Source organism: Lissotriton helveticus, chromosome 4_1 (genome assembly GCF_964261635.1).
Source record: "Lissotriton helveticus chromosome 4_1, aLisHel1.1, whole genome shotgun sequence".
Lineage (NCBI taxonomy): Eukaryota > Metazoa > Chordata > Amphibia > Caudata > Salamandridae > Lissotriton > Lissotriton helveticus.
The window spans coordinates 1,392,108,356-1,392,132,149 of NC_136063.1; the positions used below are offsets into that span (position 1 = coordinate 1,392,108,356).

The 23,794-nt window shown below is 48.3% G+C and overlaps 1 protein-coding gene across 1 annotated transcript in view; it reads right to left on the reverse strand.

Moving 5' to 3' along the window:
- E2F3 (E2F transcription factor 3) overlaps positions 1-23,794 on the reverse strand; it is a 167,805-nt gene that overhangs the window by 48,050 nt on the left and 95,961 nt on the right. The window contains exons 4-5 of the mRNA XM_078687933.1: positions 17,032-17,190; positions 6,832-6,946 (exon numbers count right to left, since the gene is read on the reverse strand). Of these exons, the coding sequence (XP_078544059.1) occupies positions 6,832-6,946; positions 17,032-17,190 (274 nt within the window). The remainder of the gene's footprint in view (positions 1-6,831; positions 6,947-17,031; positions 17,191-23,794) is intronic.

Below are 23,794 nucleotides of genomic sequence, written 5' to 3' on the forward strand. Positions count from 1 at the left end.
CACGGGTGTTGTTGGCTGGGTGAGTAACAACAAGAGAAGGATTCCCATGGTCAACATAAACAAAGTTTAAAGAAACCCATAACAGACTTGTGTTGTGAATATGCCTATGAAGTGTCACTCCTGTGACGATTCATTTATGTGTGTTGCAGAATTATTCCTGGGTGGCAAGATTGTACAATGATGTCGAATTTCCTATTTTTTTTGGATCGTCGTATTGATCACTATGTCACTGACAAGAAAATTGATACATATGAGATGTGCCAGACTACTAGAATATGTATATATATGTCAGCTTTCGAGACTGTTACATCTGCGCTCCTTCTCTGATGCTAGCGTGTTATACCTATAACTACATATACCAGCATTCCATAGATGCCCGTGCAGTCCTACTTCAATTGCCATGTCCCCCGGCACTTCGACCCGGTTGTTTTAAATACACCGTACAGGCGCCGCGCCTGACCCACAGACTGAACTTCTCTTGGAGCGACTGAGCGACTCCTTCCATACGAGTAAGTGCCCTGTGCCATTCGAATGTGAACTGTACGCCTGCGAGTACCAAATAGCAATCAGACTACGCAATTAATTTACACCCGTTTCAACTTTCTTTGTAGCGGGCCGCGGTTATATCGTTACCGCTTTCTGGCTTTAATTTGGTTCAGTGACCAGGCGCCCCATTTACCGCTTTTGAACTCAGGTAGGAACCGTTTCCTTTGCTCCGTGCCTGGGGTTAGTTGTTTGTTCAAACTGGGTTTCTTTAAACTTTGTTTATGTTGACCATGGGAATCCTTCTCTTGTTGTTACTCACCCAGCCAACAACACCCGTGCAAAATGTGAGCTTTTCTCCACTACGAGTGTGCACCGCGCGGCGGGCACCACATCTTCAGTCTACAATTGCGTGAATTACAGGTATGATTCACATTCACACAGGCCTTGCGCCATTCTACGTTGCTCCCATATCTTTGACACTACGGTTAGTGATCGTGCTGAGCACCTCTTTACATGTTTTTTCAGACCGGACTACGAACTGAGATATACCTACACTACGGCAACCTCTGTGCCCCTGTGCAGGTAATCAATTCCCTTTCTTTTTATGTCAGAGGAGGCTCTTACAGTACTATGATGTACAATTCTGACACCAATTCCGTATTCCTTTGCAGATTTACTGTCCCCAGTCCCTGTCCTGAAGAGAACCTACAACATCTAGGTTCGAAACGCGTCGACAGTTCCACCCTGTGGCAAGATTAAAGGGCGCCGCTAGGACGTAAACTATATCACTACTTTGGACCCTAGCAGTGCAACCCTAAAAAACACTCGACCACAGGTCTTGGTAGACAGGCAGGCACCCCTTTCCATCTTAATCCCGCCTGTCTCCTGGTTTTTAGTTCTAAGGATTGGATTTCTCTTCTTTCATGCACTAATGATGTACTGTATATAATTGCAATTCATTTGGATCAATATGTGCTTTATTGTTTTTTGGTGTGTCAATATTTGCTTTGTTTGATTCGTCGTTGTAAGTGTTGTATATTTGTAAATTTGTATATTTGTAGATACTGTACACATGAACCCACTGTACTGACAGTTTCTTGTTTATGCCTGTTTTTGAAACTTTGGGAATCCAAGTTTAAAAAGAAAATAAATTTGCTTGGAATACAAATCCAGTGGTCACGTAGTACATATTGACTGCGTGATTTCAGAATTTTTTGTGAATTATTCTGTCCAGCCAATTTGTTCTGTTTTCCTTATTGTTGAGATCCGGGCTGGTCAGATGTAGGATCCAATACCTCCACTGTTCCACAGTGCTGTAGAATGCAGCACGCGTTAAAAGAGGGAAAAACAAGGAGTGATGAAAACATTTCCCCTCATTTCACCTCGCTACGCCACCTCTAGGGTAGCGTAGCATTCAGACGCATCTCCAGATATACGATTTCTTGAAAATCTGGAGATGTGTCTTGTTCCATGGGTGTTGCGTGGGAACATCCATAGCAACACCCATGGAACGCCCCTTCAAAGCAAAGTGCTGCGTGTGAAAGGGCCGTATTTACAAGGAGAGGAAAAGTAATGCATGGTGGCTTTTCCTGTCCTTGTAAATATGGAGGAGCCCCCTGCGCCACTAGTACGTCATGAAAAGTGATGTGCTGGTGGCGAGGGGGCTTGTAAATCTGCCCCGTTGAGTTTATGATTCATGCAATTTACATATAAAAAGATTCTTTTAGATCAAAACAAGGCCTAACATAAGAAATGGGAAGGCATAACAGAGATTATTTCCAGTAACATTGGTGAGCTGCCGCTTTGTCACAATATTGAAAACACACATAACTATCCCTGAATATTAGATGTAAACACATTTAGGGCCTTATTTATGAGAAGCGATGCATCACTGTGTGAAATCAGGGATGCGTCACTTCTTAGTGCACCCTCTTTGTGACATGATGGATGTGTCATATTTACTGTATGACGCATGTCGCAAGGAGTTACAGATAAGTCAGCATTTCTTATGTATCTGTAGGCGCAAAAGTGATGCATTGCTGGGGTGTGTCTGAAAATAGACGCAACTCCAGCACCTGGGGCAAACCCCATGTGAAAGGGCCTGCATCAGTCTTACGCCTGCTGTGAGGCAGGTGTAAGATATTGACGCAATGGCGTCCTAGAAGGGGCACACTGAGTTCTCATAGATAGATGCGCCACTTCTACCAACCCTGCATACATTTTACCTGGCGCAGGTATAATGTGGTGCAGGGGTTTACAAAGTGACGCATCTGCCTAGATGCGTCACTTTGTAAATAGGGTGCAACATGGCACATTTTTTACGCTGCTGGTGCGTCACAAAAAGTGACGCACCAACGGCATAAAAGTGAAGCAAGGCCTCATAAATAAGGCCCTTATAATTTGAATAAGTGTTCCTTTGCACAGTCTGGGCCCTAATGAAATGAAAATGTATTTAATAGAGCGCGCAGCTACACAGACTAGGGTGTCCTGGCGCGTGACAGTGGGAGGAAAACGTGCGTAAAAGACAAATCAGTTATTAAAAAGCCAGGTTTTTAAGTTTTTCCTGAAAGAGAGTAGGGTCTGTGGTTAGTCTTAGAGACTCAGGCACCTGGAAAGCCGAGGGATCTGCCTCCAGTGGGGGCACGGCATATTTTAGGCACGATGGCCAGGTTGACATTGGAAGATCTTAGGGGTCTAGATGTTTTTTAGCGATTAATGCGCTTATTTAGGTAGCCAGCTCCTAAGCCAGAGAAAGCTTTAAAGAAGATGGTCATTGCTTTTAAGTCGATCCGTTCTTTTATGCGGAGGTAGTGTAGAGACTTAAGAATAAAGGTCATACTAGATCTGGGTTTAGGTCTCAGGATGGCTCTGGCTGCCGTGTTTTGTACCACTTGTAGGCACTGAATAAGGGAATTGGGAAGACCGAGGTAGAAGCTGTTGACATAGTCAAGCTTTGATGTCACCAGAACCTGCACCACGATCTTTCTGCTCTCAAGCGGTAACAGTGGCAGGATTTTTTTTAGCATCAAGAGTATGCCAAAGCAAGCGCCAGTTAGATTTTGGATTTGAAAGCGCATGGAGAGTGTCTTGTCTATGACAATTCCTAAGTTTTTTACTTTCTCTTTTTCCGCCACCAAGAGCTCCAGTCAGGTGTTTCTGGATTACCAAAGAAAACAACTTCAGTTTTGTTAGGATTGCACTTCAGCTGATTGATCATACACCAGTTAAAAACCTTTGTGAGGCAAGACCTAATCATTGCCCTGTCAAAATCGGTTCCTTTTTCACACGTAAAAAAATCAGCTGAGGGCTATCAGCATAGAAAACAATTTTAGCGCTCTCTTCCTCTAGCAAAATGCAAGGGGGGATAGATATATATTAAAAAGGGTAGGACTGAGAATGGAGCCCTGAGGGACACAAACATTCATTGCCGGAACCGGGGAGGAGAAAGGGGGGAGCCAGATGTTCTGAGATCTATTTGTCAAGAAGGATGACATCCATGTTAAGGCAGTCCCCGCCAGGCCGATGTTAGCAAGTCTCTCCAAGAGCCTCTCATGTGGGACCGTATCGAAGGCCACTGACAGATCGAGCAGTATCAGAACAGCCTTGCCGCCCTGGTCCAGCTTACCCTTGAGAAATTGAGTCACTTCCAGCAGAGCGGACTCCGTACTGTAGTTAGCCCTAAAACTGGATTGCAACTCCTGAAGGAGCTTCCCATCCTCAATGTGTTTTTGGAGGGCCTTGTTTACATGCTCTAATACTTTGGAGAGGGCCGGAAGAAGGGAGATTGCCCTGTAGTTGGCAGGGTCCGTCGGTTTGGCGTTAGCCTTTTTTATCAGTGGAAGAATCATAGCATTCTTCCATAATTTCAGCATGTTGCCTGAGGAGAGGGACACATTAAAGAGCTGGTTTACTGTGAGGTTTGTGGTGGGAGCTAATAGGTTCAGGATATTCGCTGGACATGGGTCGGTAGGAGAGCCAGACTTAATGCTTTGGAGAATGGTCAGTGACTCAAAGCGGAAACTCGGGGAAAGCTAGTAAAGATGGAGGATCCAAGTGGTGGAATATGCTATTGGAACCTAGGTAGACGGTCAGTTCTTCCTATGAGATGTTAGTGAAGGCTTGTTGGATCAGAGATCTTTTTGTGGAAGAATTGAGCTATTTGCTTAGACCATTCTTCCGTGCATGTCCCTTCCTTTGTGCCGGCTTTTGGGGCGGTAAAGGATTTAACTATGCTAAAGATTCCCTTACTCTTATTTTGGGCATTTTCTATCTTGGTTTGAATGAAGTTTTTCTTGGCTGCCTTCACGTGAATGTAATGAGTTTTTAAGTTGTCTTTATACACCTTCCTGTCCTCAGGTGGATGGGATTTACACTATTTTGGTTCCATTTTTCTACAATTTCTTTTGCTAGATCTGAGGGAATCGTTAAACCATGGCGCTGGTGGGGCAGAACTTTTTGAGCAGCGGGAAACAACCGGTACCATTGCATCACTGTTGGTTCGAAGACATGAATCTATTGAGAGGCAGCAAGACAGCTCCGGTGAGGAATGACTGAGGGTGTCTGCTAACATCAAGTTGGATATTTTATGGAATGTCCTGTAATTAGGGACCCTCTGCCCTGAGTTAGCCCTAGGGGCTGTGGCAGAGTTGGGAATTACTAATTTTAATAGGAGGTGGTCAGACCAGATAATGGGAAGAGGTACGGTTCCGATATGTCAAAGTTGTGGAAGATTTGATCTAGGGTATGGCCCTTCTCATGGGTGGCTGAAGAAATAGATTTAAACATGTTGCAGGCCTGCAGCGTCTCCAACAAGGAAATTGTTTGAAGGTCTTTTCCATTATCCATATGTATATTGAAATCTTCACGAATAAGGCAGTTGTTGTACTTTAAGGCCAGGGAGGTGGTGGCTGTATTAAGCATAGTAATAACATTTCCAATTGCACTGGGAGGTCTGTAAATCTGAAAAACAGCTATGCTATGATTGGGGGATAAGGTACCGCGGATGCCTTAGGACTCTGCGCCCTTGATGTTTTCCATCAGAATGGGAGAGCAGTCTAGTTTTTTTATTGTAAATTATGGCGACATCGCCCCACTTCCCACTCGGTCGGTCCCTCCTAAGGATTTTATAACCCGTAGGGATGGGCGAGGTGATAGGGTTGGAGACTTCAGACAGCCAGGTCTCAGTGAGAAATAAAAATAACCAGGCTGTTCATCTAAAGGTAGGCCATAAATGTGTAGTTCATGCTTTTGCATAGAGCGACAATTTAAAAGGGTGGCCTTTAATTCCTCTGTTTTCTTATTGTTTTTACACTTCTTGTTGCATGTGAGGATCTTGAGTACGAGATTCCTGGGCTGGAGGAGAGACCAGTTGCACTTATTGCATCCAAAATCTACCTCGAAGCTCGGATCAGCCGCTGTACACTGGCATAATGGTAGCCGCCTAAGGCTAAGCAGTTTTTCCCTATTCTAATATAGTGACAGAAACTCACCGGAGGGGAACTGGGAAGCATGGCCGGCGCCGGACGCCTCCGGGACGCCTTCTTGTGCAGAAGGTCTTGCCTTTGGCGCGCCCGCTGTGCACGGCCGTTTGCATCAGAAATATATAGGCTAAAGCCTATGATGCAAACTGATCGCTAACGCAGCTGAGGAAGTGGAAACTGCGTGGGCAGAAGTGAGGAGCCCGATAGTAGCCCCAATCGGCGTAACAGCCATGGCGGGCCAGGACTAGAGGAAAAGCGAGATGTGAATCGAAGCAGCTAAGGAGGTATAGGCAAGCAGAATCAAGTAAAGTGCAAGTGCGTGTAGGTAGGAGAAATTGTTAAAAAGCACAGAGTAATTCATCCACAAATACAATTTGAAAAGTACTTAAAACCTAGTAGCAGGGCAGGAAACACTAAATCCTACCGCTGTCAGCTGCCGCGTCAATTTACCTCCGTAACATATAGGTTAATGCCTATGATGCAAACTGGATCGCTAACGCAGCTGAGAAAGTGGAAACTGCATGCTCAAATTGGATCATAAATTCAAAGCTGTTCTGAACAGGGGCCCTCAAAATATGTTTGGCCCAGGGCCCCCAAAATCCTTAAGATGTCCCAGGGCATTTGGTGCAAGGAATGAATGATTACTTGAAATACAAAGAAGATTATATAGCTGCATAGTGTACATAAACAAATTAGCCAGAAAAAGTAAGAGCTCGTCCATGACACTTGCAGTCTATTGGCATAAGCCTCCGCAAGAACAGCTCTGGCAGTTCTGAAACATGTCTATGTAACAGTTTGACAATGTTCTAACAAGGAGCATGCTCATAACATGGGGCAAAGACACAAATAATAGATAGCGCCATACCTCAACTGGGTCAGGCACTTCAAGTTTGGTTTCTGGAGGAGCTTTGACAACGATGATGGTTTGGTCCTTAATACCACCCATTCCCCGGATATCTTGATAAGTGACATAAGCTAATGTAAAGGGCAGTTAAGGAACCAACCACACAAAATGAAGATAACAGGTTATATTAGTTACAGAAAAAGGAGAACAATTTAGAAACCCCAGGATACTAAATTAAGACATTCATTTTTGTTTTGAACAAACCCCAATATAAGCTTATAGTGTGTATGGTCAGAAATGTTAAGTCTTGTTGACTACAGAAATGCAAACAACTCCACAAACAAATTTATCACACAAGTTTCAGGATCATCTCTGCAGCCTATACAGCAAACTATAGTAGTCAACTTCAGAGTCACAAGCTAATGTATTGAGGAAAATATCTAGTCAATCCTTCTGCCACAATTTATCTGATCAACTGTGGAAAAAAGCAATTTGTCAGTAAAGCAAGACGACCACAATTGAGGGCAATTTATTTCTAATTCACATAGTCCCATTGGGATAATTCAGGGGTTTTCAACCAGTTGCTAGTGAGCTATTGTGGCTCTCCAGCTACCTCGGAGTAGCTCACCTGTGTGCAGCCCAGCTTATTAACTTTGAACATTTTTGCTTGGTTGAATTCTTATTATACATATCAAAATAAATAGAAATTATTAAAAAACACCAACAATATTAGCTCTCAATGCATTTCATTAAACATAAGTAGCTCTCGGTTGGATACCCCTGGGGTAATTCCTGATAAATGCCCCAAAAGCAGCAGCACGGGTCCATGGTTACCAAGCTGCAAGATATTACAACACACTGCTTTTAAGTGGCATTATTTGGAAATTAGGCAAACCATGAAAAATACAATGCCCACAAACCTAAAATTAAGAAATACCATAAAGAAGGAGGGCATTGAACCAGAAGCTTCCTTAATGACAGATCTATATGCAGTCTACATGAAAGTAGTCAGCCTGCAAAATGGAGAAGTAGGCATATGTTTACCAAGCACTACTGCTCGGATAAGGATTCAATAGCAAATTCTTCAGTGGGACCAGCAGTTCTGAGCAATCTCTTTTGGTAATGAGCACCTGCTTCTTAATGTAGTATGAACTGCTAGCCATTTCATTTCAATCGTGAATATATGAAAGAGCCAAACAGAGAAGAGACAAGCTACTTAATTGTAACGAATAGTTTCTTACTTGTCGGTGTAGTTTTGCAGCTTGAAGATCTTTCTGGATTCACTATGCTGTGCATATTCCGCAATCTGGTGGTTGGGTCCGGAATCGTAGTCTTTTTTCTCTTTTTTTTTTGTCGTAGCCCAGGTGGGCCTCGACGTCCCATCATTTGGTGTACCTTCGGTGACGTCGGCGTGCTTCCGGCGGAAGCTACCACCCTTGGGCGCCATCTTCGGATTCTTTTTTCTGTCTTTTTCTTTTTGTCTTTGTAGTGAATCCATGGCTATGTTTGTTAATCGTTTTTTCAACGTTATTCTTTCCACGTATCTTGTAATCGTTCCAACTTGCTTTCTTTTCTATGTGTTTCCACCCGCTTCTCCAGCCTCATCTTTCTGGCGGAGGCGGGCGGGTTCGCTAGTGAATCCAGAAAGATCTTCAAGCTGCAAAACTACACCGACAGGTAAGAAACTATTGGTTTGGCAGCGTGAATCTTTCTGGATTCACTATGCTGTGCATAGATTTTGTAGCGGTTTTCGTTACTTTTGTGGCGGTTGGGTGGAAGATGAGCGTTGGTTGTTGAAAATATGTTGAAGCACTTTGTCCTACTTGTGCTTCTTTGTTCATCTGTACATCCACACAATAGTGCTTAGTGAAAGTGTGCACTGAAGCCCATGTTGCTGCCAGGCATATGTCCTGAATTGGTGTGTTGGCCAGAAAGGCAATTGTTGCTCCTTTCTTCCTGGTGGAGTGGGCCTGTGCTCCTCCTGTTAGCTCCTGGCCAGCTTGTTTGTGGCAGAATTGAATTGTCTGTGCGATCCATCGAGCTATGGTGTTTTTAGTCACTGGTTTGCCCATGTAACGGTTTGCGAAGGACACGAAGAACTGTTTTGTTTTCCTGTGTTCCTTCGTTCTTTCAATGTAGTGCATCACAGCCCTTCTTGCGTCTAGGGTGTGGAGCGACCTCTCAGCGCTTGTGGTGGGGTTTTGGAAGAAGCTAGGGATCTGAATACTCTGATTCATGTGGAACCTTGACACCACCTTTGGCATGAAGTGTGGGTCTGTTCTCATCACGACCCTGTCACTGTGTATCTGGATGTAGGGTTCCTGCAGTGTGAGTGCCAGCAGTTCGCTCACCCTTCGTAGCGAGGTGATTGCTACCAGAAAGGCCGTCTTCATTGTTAACATTTGCAGTGATGCTTTGTGGATGGGTTCGAAAGGTGCTTTCATGAGCTCCGTCAGTACCACATTTAAGTTCCACGCCGGTGGCGGCATTCTCTTTGGCGGCGCTATTCTTTTAGCTCCTTCCAGGAATCTTTTTACGACTTGGGATGTAAAGAAGCTTCTCCCCGTTTCTCCTCTTGTGTATGCCACAATCGCTGCCAGGTGCACCCTCAGCGAGGATGAGCTTAGCTTAGCCTTAATTAGGTGCGTGAGGTACCTTAGCACCGTTGATTCCTTGGCCAGTTTCCTTTGGAGCTGTTTCTTGCAACACCATTGAGTGAATCTTTTCCATTTTTCCCCATAGCACTTGCGTGTGCTGGGCCTTCTTGCCTCTCGCAGCACCCGCTGGGTGCTCTCTGGTAGTTTTAGGTGTGCGAATTCTAAGTCCTCAGCAGCCAGGCTGAGAGGTTGAGGCTCTCTGGCTCTGGGTGTAGAATTTCTCCGTTTTCCATGGAGAGTAGGTCTCTTTTTGAGAACTTGTGGGGGGGGCCCCTGCGCCATCTCCATTATCTGAGAATACCAGGTCTGTCTGGCCCATTGTGGTGCCACAAGGATGAGCGTCATGTTGCTCTTCATGCATTTGTTGAGAACCCTGGGGATCAGTGGTATCGGGGGAAAAGCGTAGGCAAATGTTTTTGACCAGCTTATCCATAGGGCATTCCCCTGGGACAGTGCCTCTGGTTGCCTGGATGCAAAGTATAGGCATTTTGCATTCCGGTGTGTTGCAAATAGGTCTATGGTTGGAGTGCCCAATTTCCTGAATAGTCTCTGTTTCCTGACTGTTGAGTTCCCACTCGTGGGACGCTGAAGTCTGCCTGCTGAGCCAATCCGCTTCTACATTGTCCTTCCCTGGCAGGTGTATGGCTAGCAGGTCTATTTTTAGTGGTATAGCCCATTTCCAGATCTCCTGTGCCAAGTTTGACAGAGGGAAAGATTGAGTTCCCCCCCTGTTTGTTTATGTAAAACATCGTTGTGGTGTTGTCTGTTTGTATTAGCACCTTCTGGTTGTACAGGTGTTTCTGAAAAGCCTTGAGGGCTAGCAACACAGTTTTCAGTTCCATGTAGTTGATGTGCCTGACTGCATCTGTAGGGCTCCACAGACCCCTCACTCTGAGCCTGTTCATGTGTGCGCCCCACCCCTTCTGGGATGCGTCTGTGGTGATGGTCACTGTTGGGTCCGGTGGTGTTCGAGGTTTCCCTTCTGTTATTCTCTCCTTGGTCCACCACCTTATCTCTTCCTGCACCCTGTGCGTTACAACCACTAGATCCTCCCAACTTCCTGTAGCTTGTGACCATTGCTGTTGCATCCACTCTTGGAGTGGTCTCATTTGTAGGCGTACATTGGGGACCAGGTGTATGCATGATGCCATCATCCCCAAGATCTTGCTCACAGTCCTCACTGTCAGAGCTCGCCCCCTTCTGGTAGTGGCGTTTCTCCCTCAGTAGGCTGAGCGTTCTCTTTTCGCTCGGTAAGACTCTGCATTGGACGGTGTCGATCTGGGCTCCCAGCAAGATCTTCACTTGCTCTGGTTCCATCGAGCTTTTGCCCCAGTGTATGGAGAAACCCAGGCTTCCTAGCGTTCTTGTCACCTGTTCTGCATGCTCTTTGCATGTCCTGTAAGAGCTTGCCTTTACCAGCCAGTCGTCGAGGTAGGGGTACACGTGTATCCCCTTTCTTCTTAGGTGTGCGGCCACTGCCGCGAGGCATTTGGTGAACACCCTTGATGCGGTCTTTAGGCCGAAAGCCAGGGTCGTGAATTGGTAGTGCTCCTTGTTTACTGTGAACCTTAGCATGTGCTTGTGCTGCCTGTTCATGGGGATGTGCAGGTACGCATCTTTGAGGTCTATGGTGGACAAGAAGTCCCCGGCTTTTATCTGTGGGATGACCTCTTGTAGGGACGTCATTTTGAATTTTTGAGTTTTGACGTATTTGTTTAGGAACCGTAGGTCCAGGATGGGTCTTAGAGTTTCGTCCACTTTTGGCACTAGGAAGTAGTTTGAGTACACTCCCTTGTTCCGTTCTTTGAAAGGAACTCGTTCGATGGCCGCTTTGAGGAGGAGTTCTTGGGCTTCCTCTTGCAGTAGTTGCAGCTCTCTTCCAGAGTGCTGTCTTTTCTTTGGTTTTCTGTTTGGTGGCCTCTTTTCCAACTCTATGCAGTACCCGAACTGCATAATATTGAGTCTCCACTTGTCTGTTATTTTTCTCCACTCCTGGAGAAAAAACTCTCAATCTTCCTCCTACCGGCGTTACATGTTCCTTTGTGTCTTGTCCGTGTAGCCCTCTCCTCTTTGTTTTTCGTGCTCCTCCCCCGGAGGGTTTGGGTGGTGGAGCACCTTCTCCCGTGTGAAGTCACTTAGAGGGGGGTTGTTCACCGCCTCTCCTTCTCTGGCCCCGTCCATTTCCTCTTGACCGAAAGGACTGGCCCCTGCTTTGGTAGTTCCAGCTTTGCTTCTGCTGGCCCTGGTGGCCTTGGTTGTCACTCTGTTGCCCCGGGTGGAAACTCTGGTGAGAATCTCCTCGCTGACTTCCACCTCTGCCGTTCGGCCTCCGTGTAGGAGTGCCCCTTCTCATCCCCCTGAACTGCAGGGCCCCCATGGACCTTCCCGTCTCGTTGTCCTTCAGATGGGTGAGCTTATCATCAACTGGGGCTCCGAACAGTGTTTCACCGTTGAAGGGTGTGTTCAGGATGTTGTTCTGAACCTCAGCCTTGAAGCCTGAGATCCTGAGCCAGGCTTGCCTTCTCTCTGTGATGCCTATAGCCATCAGTCTGCTGGATGTTTCTGCCCCATCCACGGCTATCTTTAGGCACAAATTGGCGATGCTCTTCCCCTCTTCCACAAGGTGTGATGCCCTCTCACGGTATTGTTCCGGGAGGTGCTTGAGCAACTGTCCCATCTCATCCCAGTGCTGGTATTGATGCCTATTCAGGAGGGCGTTGGAATTCGCCATCCGCCAGTGCGTTGCGGCGTTCCTCTCGATTTTCCTGCCAGTTAGATCCATCCTCCTGCTTTCTTTGTCAGGTGGGGGTCCAGACGTTGTTGGGACGTTTGCCCTTTTCCTGGCCGTTGCAGCGATTATAGAATCTGCTGTGACGGATCCCTTGATGTAAGCTGGGTTTTGGGAAGAGAATTTGTATTTCTTCTCTGTCCTCGGCATTACTGATCTGCATGTAGCCGGGTCCTTGAAGGCCTCCTTCCCCTGGTCTGTGATACTCTTTAGCATGGGCAGGAACTGGCTTCTTGTCTGTATGGGGAGCAATGTCTCGAGCAGGAAGTCTGCTTTTGGCTTCTCCTCTTCCAGCTTTACTCCATAAGCTGCTGCAGCCTTTCTTACCACCTCATTGTATGCCCCAATGTCATCCGGTGGCGAAGGCCTCGAGGGGTATGTTTCCATCGCCTCCTCTGGGTTTTCGGCCTCGATGTCCTGCCATTCCTGGTCTTGGGCCGTCGAGGAACCTGAGCCGTAGCTCGACTGCTGTTCCCCGTAATCCCCTTCTGTGTAGTTGAGGTCTTCCTCCTCTTCGTGCTCCGAAGGTTCCGGAGTTTTCGGCAGCTCTTCGACATCGAACTCCTTGAGCTCCTGTACCTCAGCGACGGTCGGTGCCGGCTTCGAGGGGATCTTGTAACTTCTCATCTTTTCATCGAAGTCCTTCTTTCCTGAAGGATGTTCTCCATTTCGGCCTCGAGCCTTCTTCTCTTTCTCTGCATTTCTGCGGCCTGTTCGTCGTCGAGCGTTTTGGCCGCTCTTTTCGGCGGCGTCGTCGACGTTGAAGCTTTCTTCGGCTCTTTTTCTTTCGACGTCGAAGTTGAAGTCGAAGGCCCTTTTTCGGGGTCTTGCTTCGATGACCTTTGCTTTTCGCTGGTCTTCGGCCTCCGGGAGTCCTTCTCGGAGGATCCGCTGGGCTCTTTTTCGGAGGATGCTGCTTCGGTCGTCGATTTGTTCGACGCCGGTGCTCCTTTCGAGGCTCTGTGCTCAGACTTTCGAGAGTCTGCCTCAGGTTTTCGAGGCCCTGTGGGAGTTTTCGGGGTCGTAGACTCTCCTACCTTATCAGGCGTTTTCTTATCGGTCTTAGCGACCGTGAAGTCATCTGGGCCTTCGGCGATGTTGTCCTTGTCGTCGGTGGAGAGGCCAAGTTCATAAAGCGTCGGGGCTTGGCCCTTGCCCTGCATCGTGTGGTGAGCCGTCCTCTGTCTTTCTCGAACTCGGAGTATCTTCGGCTTGAAGACGGAGCAGGCGTTGCAGTCTCTGCTCTCGTGGTCGATTGGCAGGCAGAGGTTGCAGACTGGATGCTGGTCCTTCTGTGCGAACTTGTGGTGGCAGTTCTTGCAGAATTTAAAGGGCGTCTTGTACATCCCTGCGCTCAGGGGGCCCCCTGTGTGCGCATTCCTCCAAGGACGTCGAAGATTTCGAAGTTCTCTCCTTTCTTCGTCGTCTCTTTTCTAAAGGTCCTCTTCTCTCGATGTTCTCAGGTCTTCACCGTTGAAGATTTGCTGTATTTTCTCCTTTCCTCCTCCAAAACTTCTGGAGCTTCACGTGACGATCCAGACCCAACGGCGGAAAAAAGAATCTGAAGATGGCGCCCAAGGGTGGTAGCTTCTGCCGGAAGCACGCCGACGTCACCGAAGGTACACCAAATGGTGGGACTTCGACGCCCACCTGGGCTACGACAAAAAAATAAATAAAAAAAAGAGAGAAAAAAAAAAGACTACGATTCCGGACCCAACCACCAGATTGCGGAATATGCACAGCATAGTGAATCCAGAAAGATTCACGCTGCAAAACCTCTGTTCTCCAGCATTGCCATCTTTCAGGATTCACATATGATTAACTCTTGATCTAAGCTTTAGTTTTTTAATGGAAAAATTTGGGTGAAAATGCATTCACCTCATTGGCTGTAGTTAGTGTGATATTGCTCCTGGGCCTATGGTCACATTAACAAGGTTTACTGTTTTAAACAGAGGATCCCCTTTGGTGTTAAATCAAATCGTGTGAATCTTTGACATAGGCAATGCTTGAAAACATGGCAAATGTATTCAATATCCAAAAGCTGAGTTTGCTATAAAAATCAAATTTGAATGACTGTACAGCAAAACTAAAAACATTTGAAGCAAAAATAGCAGATAAATGGAGACAATCAGGCCTCCCAACTATTAAGGGACATCAGGGGGAATACAAAGTTCTATATGGAAGTACTTGACCAAAAAGGACAAGCACTGTCACTAATGTAGTGATCAATGCAATGTCGAAGAAGCCCGAGGCTCATGTTATACAGTTGACTGTACGGAACCAAAGACTATGGGACATTTTAAATATTGAGTAACTTTTCATGCCCTAATAGGCTGCATGCTGTGAATGTATTTTCACAAATTCATATTTAAATAAGTGAGGATTCATAATTTTATCCTAATATAAAAAGTTACATAATTAATTGTTTCACTCTAACCAGGGAAGCAGTGGGGCAAAGTGAAACGGTATTAAGTTTGTTACCCGTTGGGGGAGCATGGCCAAGCCTGCAATGGAGACAGATGCGTAGTCCAGGCTCCCAGCCCGATTGGAGCCTCTCTGGAATAATCCGGACTGTGGGCTACAGAGTGCCCTTGGCCCTGCTGGAGTGACTGCTGTGGCTGGGGGGACCTGAAAGACCGCTTGTGGTGTTGGGGGGTGTTTGGGAGGGGTCAGCGGCAGGTGAATCGGCCTGCAGAGTTGACTGCTATCAATAGTCCAAGTAGCTGCCGCCTGGCGCAGTTGATGCAGCCGCTCTTACATTACTGGATAAGCGCTCCAGCCAACTGGATTCCCTGGCAGTGACCAGTCTCACATGAGAACGTGCGTAGAGGTCTGTGGGGGTGTCGGCGGCTGCTCGCCGGTAATTCCACTGCCGGAGGAGGGATGCAGTGGCGGCGCGATAGCCGCAACTGTAGTGTACTGGGCACTATGCTGAGGAACAAGGAGAGACACCTGCTGTGCATAGGGTAGGTCTTGTCATAACGTGAGCTTGGCTGGCTTGCCAAAAGGAGTGGATGGTCCATCTTTGGAACTCCATGTGGAAGAATGGTTGGCGACCACAGTCTTAAGAGGCACACCTTCCAAATGTTTCTCGGAGGAGCAAGCACTCAGGATCCTGGCAAGCCCCCCCACTACCATGGGCAAACCAGCGTCCTGTTATAGTTCACTTGATAAACTTTCCAGACAAAGATTTGATTCTTCAGTCGGTAAGAAAGCATGGACCTTGCCACTTGATAGCCAAATGGTCATTCTATATCCAGATTATACCACTCTGGTTCAAAAGCAGAGAGGGGCATATGTTCCGGTAAAAAGGGTGCTTCGTCAGCTGAACCTGAAATACGCGCTCTTCTTCCCTGCGAAATTGAGAGTGGAACGAAATATGAAAATGCACTTTATGACCGCGCCGCAGGAGGGGGTGGGGGCGGGGTGGTTGAGACATTGACACATACACTGGCTCAACCCAAACAGTTGTTGCTAGTGACGTGGAACGTTAATGGGTTGGGTAACAAGGTTAAAAGCGGGCTCGTTCACAAAACGATTTCTAGAAGCCAACCTGATATTGTATTCCTACAACAGACCCATGTGGTGGATGCACAACATCGAAGCCTGGGAATGGGCAAATATAAACTGATTAGCCATGCACAATACACATCAGGTTCCAGGGGTGTATTGATCCTTATGCACAAGTTGCCATTCAGGCAATCCTCCGTTTGATCCAATTCAAAATCTTGCAGAGTCTTCTATACATGCACACTGCTTAATAGGCAGGGCCTAGCTGCAGATCCCAATTGTCTTGGGGGATGCGGTCAGGAATGCACGTTTTCCCACAGGCTGTGGGACTTGCCAAACTCAAAACTTCTGGGAAGCGGTGTGGGGTATCTTGGAAGAAGCAACTGGATACCATTGAGGCTCCAGCCTGGGCTTACGCTGCTGGGAATGAGGACAGACTGACCACACACGTTATCACAAGCTCACAGTGAACTTAGGATGAATAGTGGCAAAGAGACAGCTAGGAAATGGGGCTCGGAACCACCTCCCCAACACCAGGATTGTGTGGTTGGCATGGAACACTGGAGGGTGATGGAAAGGGAAATCTATTGTGGCAGGGGATGTTCACACCATGTTATCGGTGTTTGTTTATCTTGCATATATACCAATAACATTTTCAACCAAAAAAAAAAAAGCTTGTTAGCAGGTGGTATCAAAGGCTCTTCATTTCTGCTGTACATTTTTCTGCAAAACATTTGGCAACTCCTGTGTTCTGTGTACATTGAGTTTTAAAAAAAATCCGAAAAAATAAAAGTTTAACAGTACCTTAAGTCTTATGTGCGTGTATCATAATGGGGCAAAAACAAGAAACACTGAACTTAAGTAATTATTTTTGCATCCAGTTTTCATTTGGAAATAGAAAACGTTGCTGATGAACAATTTCTCACTGCAGACCATTGTAAAATTCACAGCCTCTATCCTTTTCACCGCACTCTTTCAAATGTGTAAAAAGTGAAGTTTTAAACAACTAGACGTCTTCATCTAATTTTATAAGCAATATTGACTTTAAACGGCTTGGTTTGCCCAAACCAGACAGCTAACCTTCGAGACACCATCTGCTGTTAATCTTTCCATGGGAAGGTTCTTATGTTTAAATTGGATAATCTTCTTACAGCAGCAGTTTGTTGCAGTAAATATAGCATAAGAGTGCACTGCTAAGTTTCATGTATTTCAAAAAACCCTACTGGCAAATGGTGAAAAAAATTAAGGTGTGCCTGGAAAGGATATCTCTGGTTCTCAGAATCTTCAGTCAATAACTTAAGGTTCAGCGTACAGCTTTGGATTAAGTCATCCAGTATCTTTTCTTTACGACTGAGCTCCATCACTTCATCAGACAAGCCATCTTGGTGGGCAAGATTGTTACTTGGGTTGGTTAGGCTGCAGCCCCTAAACAATCCAAAAGAAGGATAATTAATAAAAGAACGAACCAATTCATACACAAATATGCTCAAGTGGCATCATTAAGATCTGAAATGGAAGCACAGTGAAAAGGGCTACTACATTTTTGTGTGGCTAAAGGCAGCTGTATCCATGTTGGCAGAGATTATACCAGCCATGCGGAGGCAGGATGCCAGCCGTCATTCATCCTTTCTCCCACCTCAGTCATTGGTTGTTTTCTCATGTACATGCTAATAGTCATTCATCCTTTCTCCCACCTCAGTCATTGGTTGTTTTCTCATGTACATGCTAATCAGCCCACACCACAAGCACTCAGTGCAACTGATTCACAAGTATGAGTTTTACCTTAACACCAATAACTAATTTCATTGCAGCAGAAGCACTAGCTAGAATGAGGACCCAGAAGCGAGAAAATGGGAAGCCACTGTGCCCCTACAGGAGCCCAGCAAGCACCAGTGCTGCACCATTTAGTGCCATCTGCCAGGGGATGGAGAGAAATGAAGGTGTGCTGGTAGGTCTCTGAAGGCGAATTTGGACCTGGGGTTTATGGCGCTCGAGTCAGAGTGCACTTCAGATTCAATACAATATCAGAGTTTGCCACCTTCACCTTTGTGGAAAGGGACCACGGAAAGCTACAGCAAATAACTAGCATTTGCAACCGTGAGACCCCCACCTATCCTATACAAGACTAGGGTAGCCAAATTTCAAAAACTAAAAAACAGACAGATGCTCAGACACTTGGGGCTGCCAATCATTAGGCATAAATGTCCATGTAATAGAAGTGTTGGCTGTAGGGACAGGGGAGAAGGGGATAATCACAGGTGAGGGGTAGCAAGATGGGCACCATTAATTACGATAGATCGAAAGGACGCACCCTGGAAAACAGTCGATCACACTGAAGACCCCATTTCCGTATTTCTCTGTAAATTGGTCATCAACTTCCAAATACTCAAATAATTTCAAAGTCAAATGACATTCAGGTGACTGGCCTTCAATAGATTCTTAACCATGAGTAGCCACAAAGTGGGCAATTTGTGTGAAAACGTGAGGTTATCCTACCTAGAAGACTGCCACTTGCCAATTTAACAGTGCAGTTTGTGGTTCCAAAAAACGGTACGGCAGCCTTTGTCACTAAAGTAAGAAAAGGCACCTAATAATCTGTCCAGCAGTATCAGATCGAAAAAAAAAATTGAGTGTGTACAGTGTGCTCCACTGATATATATTAGTTCATTTCCTACTCTTCTGGATGATGCCAGTGAGAAGATTAAGACTACATCAGTGGGAGGCGGATCCGAGCCGGCGACCAAGATGGCCGCCTCACGATCGGCTCCGGCTGCCCAGCTCCACCGGCCCAATATCCTGCCTGCAATTCTGTCCCCCGCCTAGTGCAATAGGCGGAGGAAGCCTAGCGGTTACCGGAGTGATCCTTCCGGTCATCCTGCGAGCCCCCGGGACCGCGCAGTGCCGCCTGAAGTTTTGCGGTACAAAAGGGGGTGGTGATGGACGGAGCATCTGAACCAATCAAACACTCACACCCAGTCAAAAGATCTGGGTTTAATCCATCACCGTTCTTTAGCCCACTCTGCCACCCCAGTTCAGACATGGCTATATGCAAATCAGTCTGACCCTGTGCCTCATGGGAACAGTCCAGCTCGAACTGCCAAGCCATGCCTTCCCTGGACCGGAAACAAGCTTCCGAGGGCCGGTTTCTGGCATTACAGCCGTCTTCAGCCCGGCTTGCTTGAATCCAGTGGCAAAGTGAGCAAGGGTCTCACGTCTGAGCATACCCTGCCACACTAATGGCGGCCAAAAGCGGTACAAAAGGGGGTGGTGATGGACGGAGCATCTCCACACCACTGGAGTCAAGCTATCCAGGCTGATGAAGGCTGATAGCCAGAAACCGGTCCTTGGATGCTTGATTCCGGTCTGGGAAAGACATGGCTTGGTAGTTCGGACTGGACTGTTCCCATGAGGCACAGGGTCAGAGCTGATTTGCATATAGCCAGTGTCTAACCCAGGGTGGTGTGGAGTGCAAAAAAACGAAGGATTTAAGCCCAGATCCTTGTACTGGGGTGAATGTATGACATTGTTCTACATTCTGTCCATCAACTGTGTTTATTGAAGTTTTGCGGCCTGCACATCACAGAAGCCGGAGACTCGAGTGGACTGGCCCCCCAACCGGAGTGGATCAACATCGGCCGCCGGGACGGCCTTTTGCCGGCCCGATCGGCGGTCGGGGGGGTCGGCCGGTATTTAGCCCCGGGGGTATATTATGGTATCGCGGGACCCCCACTGGACAGAGGGGGGTCCCGAATAACAGCGGGGGCAGAGATCTGCCCCCTTGGGCGCCCCTAAGACCGGCTCAGTACCGGAGCCTAGCCCTTGACTCTCGCAGACTGGAGTGAAGCTCTGAAGCCTGACGTGGGCTTCCCTGGTCTTATTAATCTGCCGGTGTTGGGTCTGGCAGGGACGTGGGGCTGCGGATTGGCGAGGGGCCAGCGCCGACTGTCTGGTTTACCCTGCTGGGCACCCCATTTGTTCCTGGAGGTGGCGTGGGCCCCCATGTGAAGGGAGTGGAGCCCCGCTGCAGAAGTAGAAGGCTGGGTGGCCCGGACCTCTCGGGGCCTTGCAATTTGGCTGCTGGTGGTGGTGCTGTCTTGAGGCGTCTGCTGCCGGCCTGTATATAACGCTTCATAGCGCGGGACCAGCGCTGGCATTGGTTGGCATCTGGCCTGGCACCCTTGATCCCCGAGGTGGCGGGGGCCCCCATGTGAAAGGAGTGGGGCCCTGCCTGAAGATCCTGTCGGATGGGGTGCCCGGGCCCATCGGGGCTCCTGCTTTGTAGCGGTTGGCCTTGGTGCAGTTTGGGCTGGACGGCCGTTTATATTTGTGCCACGCTTTGCAGTGATCTCGGCTGGTGGGTTGCTCGGACCCGGAGTTCTTGACCGTTGAGGAGGTTTATTTTTGCATCGGCTGCGGTGGTCTTATCCGGCTGCGCAGATTGTTGAAGCTGCGGTCATGGCTACGAGGACGAACCCCCGAGCGACAGGGCCACAAGACTACCAGGGGCGGCCGGCAGGTCCAGTCTAACAAGCTTGACAGGTACACCATGCCTAAGGGCTCACCGGCTGAACTTAAGAGGGGTCCGAGTGGCGGTGCTGGTGACAATCCTGCAGCGGAGGAGCCTACTTTGGCGGACTTGATGGCGGCCATCACTGGGGTCCGTACGTCCTTGGGGCAGCAGATGGAGACTTTAGATGCCAAGCTCGACACGGTGTCGATAGAGATGGGACTGATCAGGGCCGATCTATCGAAGGCTAACGAGAAGGTCAAGTCGCTGGAGCTTAAGACGACCAGCCTTATTGAGGACGCGAGCCAGCTCCAGCGGGAGGTGGGAGACTATGGATCGGCGGCTGGACGAATACGAAGGTCGGGCTCGACGCAATAACGTCCACATCCTTGGCGTTCCGAAGAAGGCGGAGGGACAGGCTGCGGACCTCTTCGTGGAGAACTTTATTCTTGATCAACTTAAGCCGAAGGGCTTAGCAAGTTCTTCACCGTGGAAAGAGCCCACCAAGTGCCGGGCGGCAGGCCCCGGGTCGGGGCGCCTCCTCGGCCGACAATCGCCTGAATGCTAAATTTCCGTGACCGGGACGCTATCCTGCAGGCAGCCCGTTCGGCGGACCCCCTGAAATTTGAAAACGCGACGATCTTGTTTTTTCCGGATATCACTCAGGCGGTCCAGAAGCAACGGCAGAAGTTCATCGCAATTAAAAAGACGTTGAGAGACAGGGGCATCCGATACGCAATGATGTTTCCTCCCCGCCTTCATGTGGAACTCGATGGGAAGGCCTGGTTCTTTGACAATCCTGAGGTGGTGGCGGACTGGCTGGACACATTTCAGCGTCCGGACCTGGAGGCGGCTGATCGAACAGAAGCTGAGGAACAATGACGTGGTTGAGTGGGCTTAACAGGGGGCGGTGGATAGCTGCGGGGGCCGGTTTCTTCGGGATGCGGGGCCTGGAATTTGTGTTAGTGATCTTGAGCAGGAAATATGATGTCTCATTATGTTCTGAGCTCGTAGACTGGGGGTGGGTGGGTTGGTCAGTAGGCCCTCCTCTGTGTTCTATTTTTAGATTCATAGTTATTTGGGGGCGACAGGCACACTGCTAGTTGGGGATGAGCGCAAGCTTTATGCAGGGGTGCAAGGTGGGGGGTAGGGGAAGTGACGTAAGGGTTTGTTATTGTATTTTTGTATGTTTCCCTTTTTTGCACTGGGCGCCTTGGCAATACAATGTTAGCTGTTATTTCTTAAATGTCCTCCGTTAAAGGGGTAGAAGGGATCTCTGCACTGAGCAGGAATGTGAATGGCTTAGGGGATAAGATCAAGAGGGGCATGGTGGGCCAATTAATCCGTAGGCACTCCCCAGATGTGGTGATGCAGCAGGAAACTCATCTTATGGGTAAACGATGCATGGCACTCCACAGAGGGGGCTATAAGTTGGTGGCTCACGCTGGTTTCACGACTGGGTCTCGAGCGGTTGGGATTTTGATTAAGAAGGCCTTCCCCCTCGTCATACAGGCTACATGGATCGACAATAGGGGGAGGTATGTCGGTGTCTCTGCATTGTGGGAGGGGAGGAGCGTAACTTTTTTTTATCTCTCTATGTCCCCCCGGCCCTTCAGTCGGACACATTTCTCGATCTTGGGAACATTTTTCTGTCCCTACCGGTCGGATTGTTGGTAGTCGGTGGGGATTTCAATGCTGTGATGGATGGAATGGGTGATCGTTGCCCGGCTCGCGAGTTGTTGTCTTCCCAAAAGTGGCTGGCTGATTTTGTGGGCACCACTGGCCTGGTGGATGGCTGGAGGCTCAAACATCCCGATGAGACGCAATATACGCACATATCGGCGGCGCATAAATCCTTTTCTAGAATAGATTACGTTCTAGTTCCTGCGGCTCAGGCCGCGTGGGTCCGGGAGGTGCGGCATTTGGCCAGAGGAGTCTCGGGTCACTCATCTCTTTGGCTCAGGCTTGAATTTGGCAGGCGTGATGTGGCCCGGGTTGCGCCGATAATGGCTTGGAGGTTCCGAGACCCGGGGGCTAAGAAGGAGATGGTGCGGGTAGCGCACAGGTATTTTCTGGAGAATGTTGACTCGGTGTCCTCTGCATGCTCCCTATGGGAGGCGTATAAAACTGTCCTTAGGGGGGAGTTACTTTCCTTTATATCGGGGGAAAAAAAAAAAAGGAGGGGAGAGCTGAGGTTGACAGGGTAGAATCGGATTTGCTTGCGCTTGAGCGGGAGGTGTCGCATGCTTCCACGCCGGAGGGTCTGCACCGTTTGAAACTCCTTCAAGATGAATACAGGAGTTTGGCCCGTGATAGTGCTAGATCACAGCTGTTCGATACCCAGAGCCGACTATATGAGCATGGAGATAAGGCGGGGAAGTTGATAGCTTGGTTGGAGAAGGGGGACTGGGCGTCGCGGTTAGTCCCGGTGCTGCAGTCCCCTGGGTCTGAAAGGGTCACGGACCCGCAAGAAATTGTGGATGCCTTTGCCGATTATTATGAGAAGGTTTACGCAGCTGAGTGTCATTATTCGGAGGCTGAGAACGCAGATATGATTAGGGGCATCCCGATGCCTACTCTGTCGAATGAAGATAGGGGTTTTCTCGATTCTCCCCTCACTAACGATGAGGTGGCTCAGGCAATTAGGGGGGTTCGTTCCGGTAAAGCGCAAGGCCCGAATGGGCTTCCGATTGAACTTTATAAAGTCAATGCGAACGAGCTAACTCCCTTTCTGAAAGGTATGTTTGTGTTAAGTAGAGAGAGAGGTCGGCTTCCATATGATCAGCGCGTGGCTAATATTATAGTCCTTCACAAGGAAGGTAAGTCGAGGACCGGGTGCTCATCGTATAGGCCGATCTCTTTGTTGAATATCGAACCTAAAATATTGGCGAAACTGTTAGCAAACCGCCTGGTCAAGGTGATTAATACACTGGTGCATCCAGACCAATGGGGCTTTATGCCCCGCCGGAGCACGGCTCTCAATCTGCGTATATTGCATGGGGTCATTGGTGGAGCTTCGAAGATACACGAGCCGACAGTACTGCTTTCTCTGGATGCCACCATGGGCTTCGACAGGGTGGAGTGGCCATATCTTTTTGCTGCTCTTGGTAAGTTGGGGGTGGGCCCGGAGTTTGTCTCTTGGGTCCGCCTCCTATATTCAGGCCCCCTGGCCCGAGTAGTCGTTAATAACCATAGGTCGACAGACATCGCGGTGGGGAGAGGCACCAGACAGGGATGCCCTCTTTCCCCGCTGCTCTTTGCATTGGCGCTCCAGCCGCTAGCGGCCTGGGTTCGGTGGAATAAGTCAATCAGGGGACTCCATTGGACGCCAGATTGGGAGGATAAGATATCTCTTTATGCAGATGATATTCTTTTGTACCCGACCTCTCCCCGAGCATCGCTCATGGCCTTTTTGGATGTAATGGAGGTGTTCAGTAGGTATTCAGGTTTTGCTATTAACTAGGCGAAGTCGGTCTTGTTCGTGTTGAGCGGTGACCCTCCGGTGGTCCCCCTGCGCTGCCC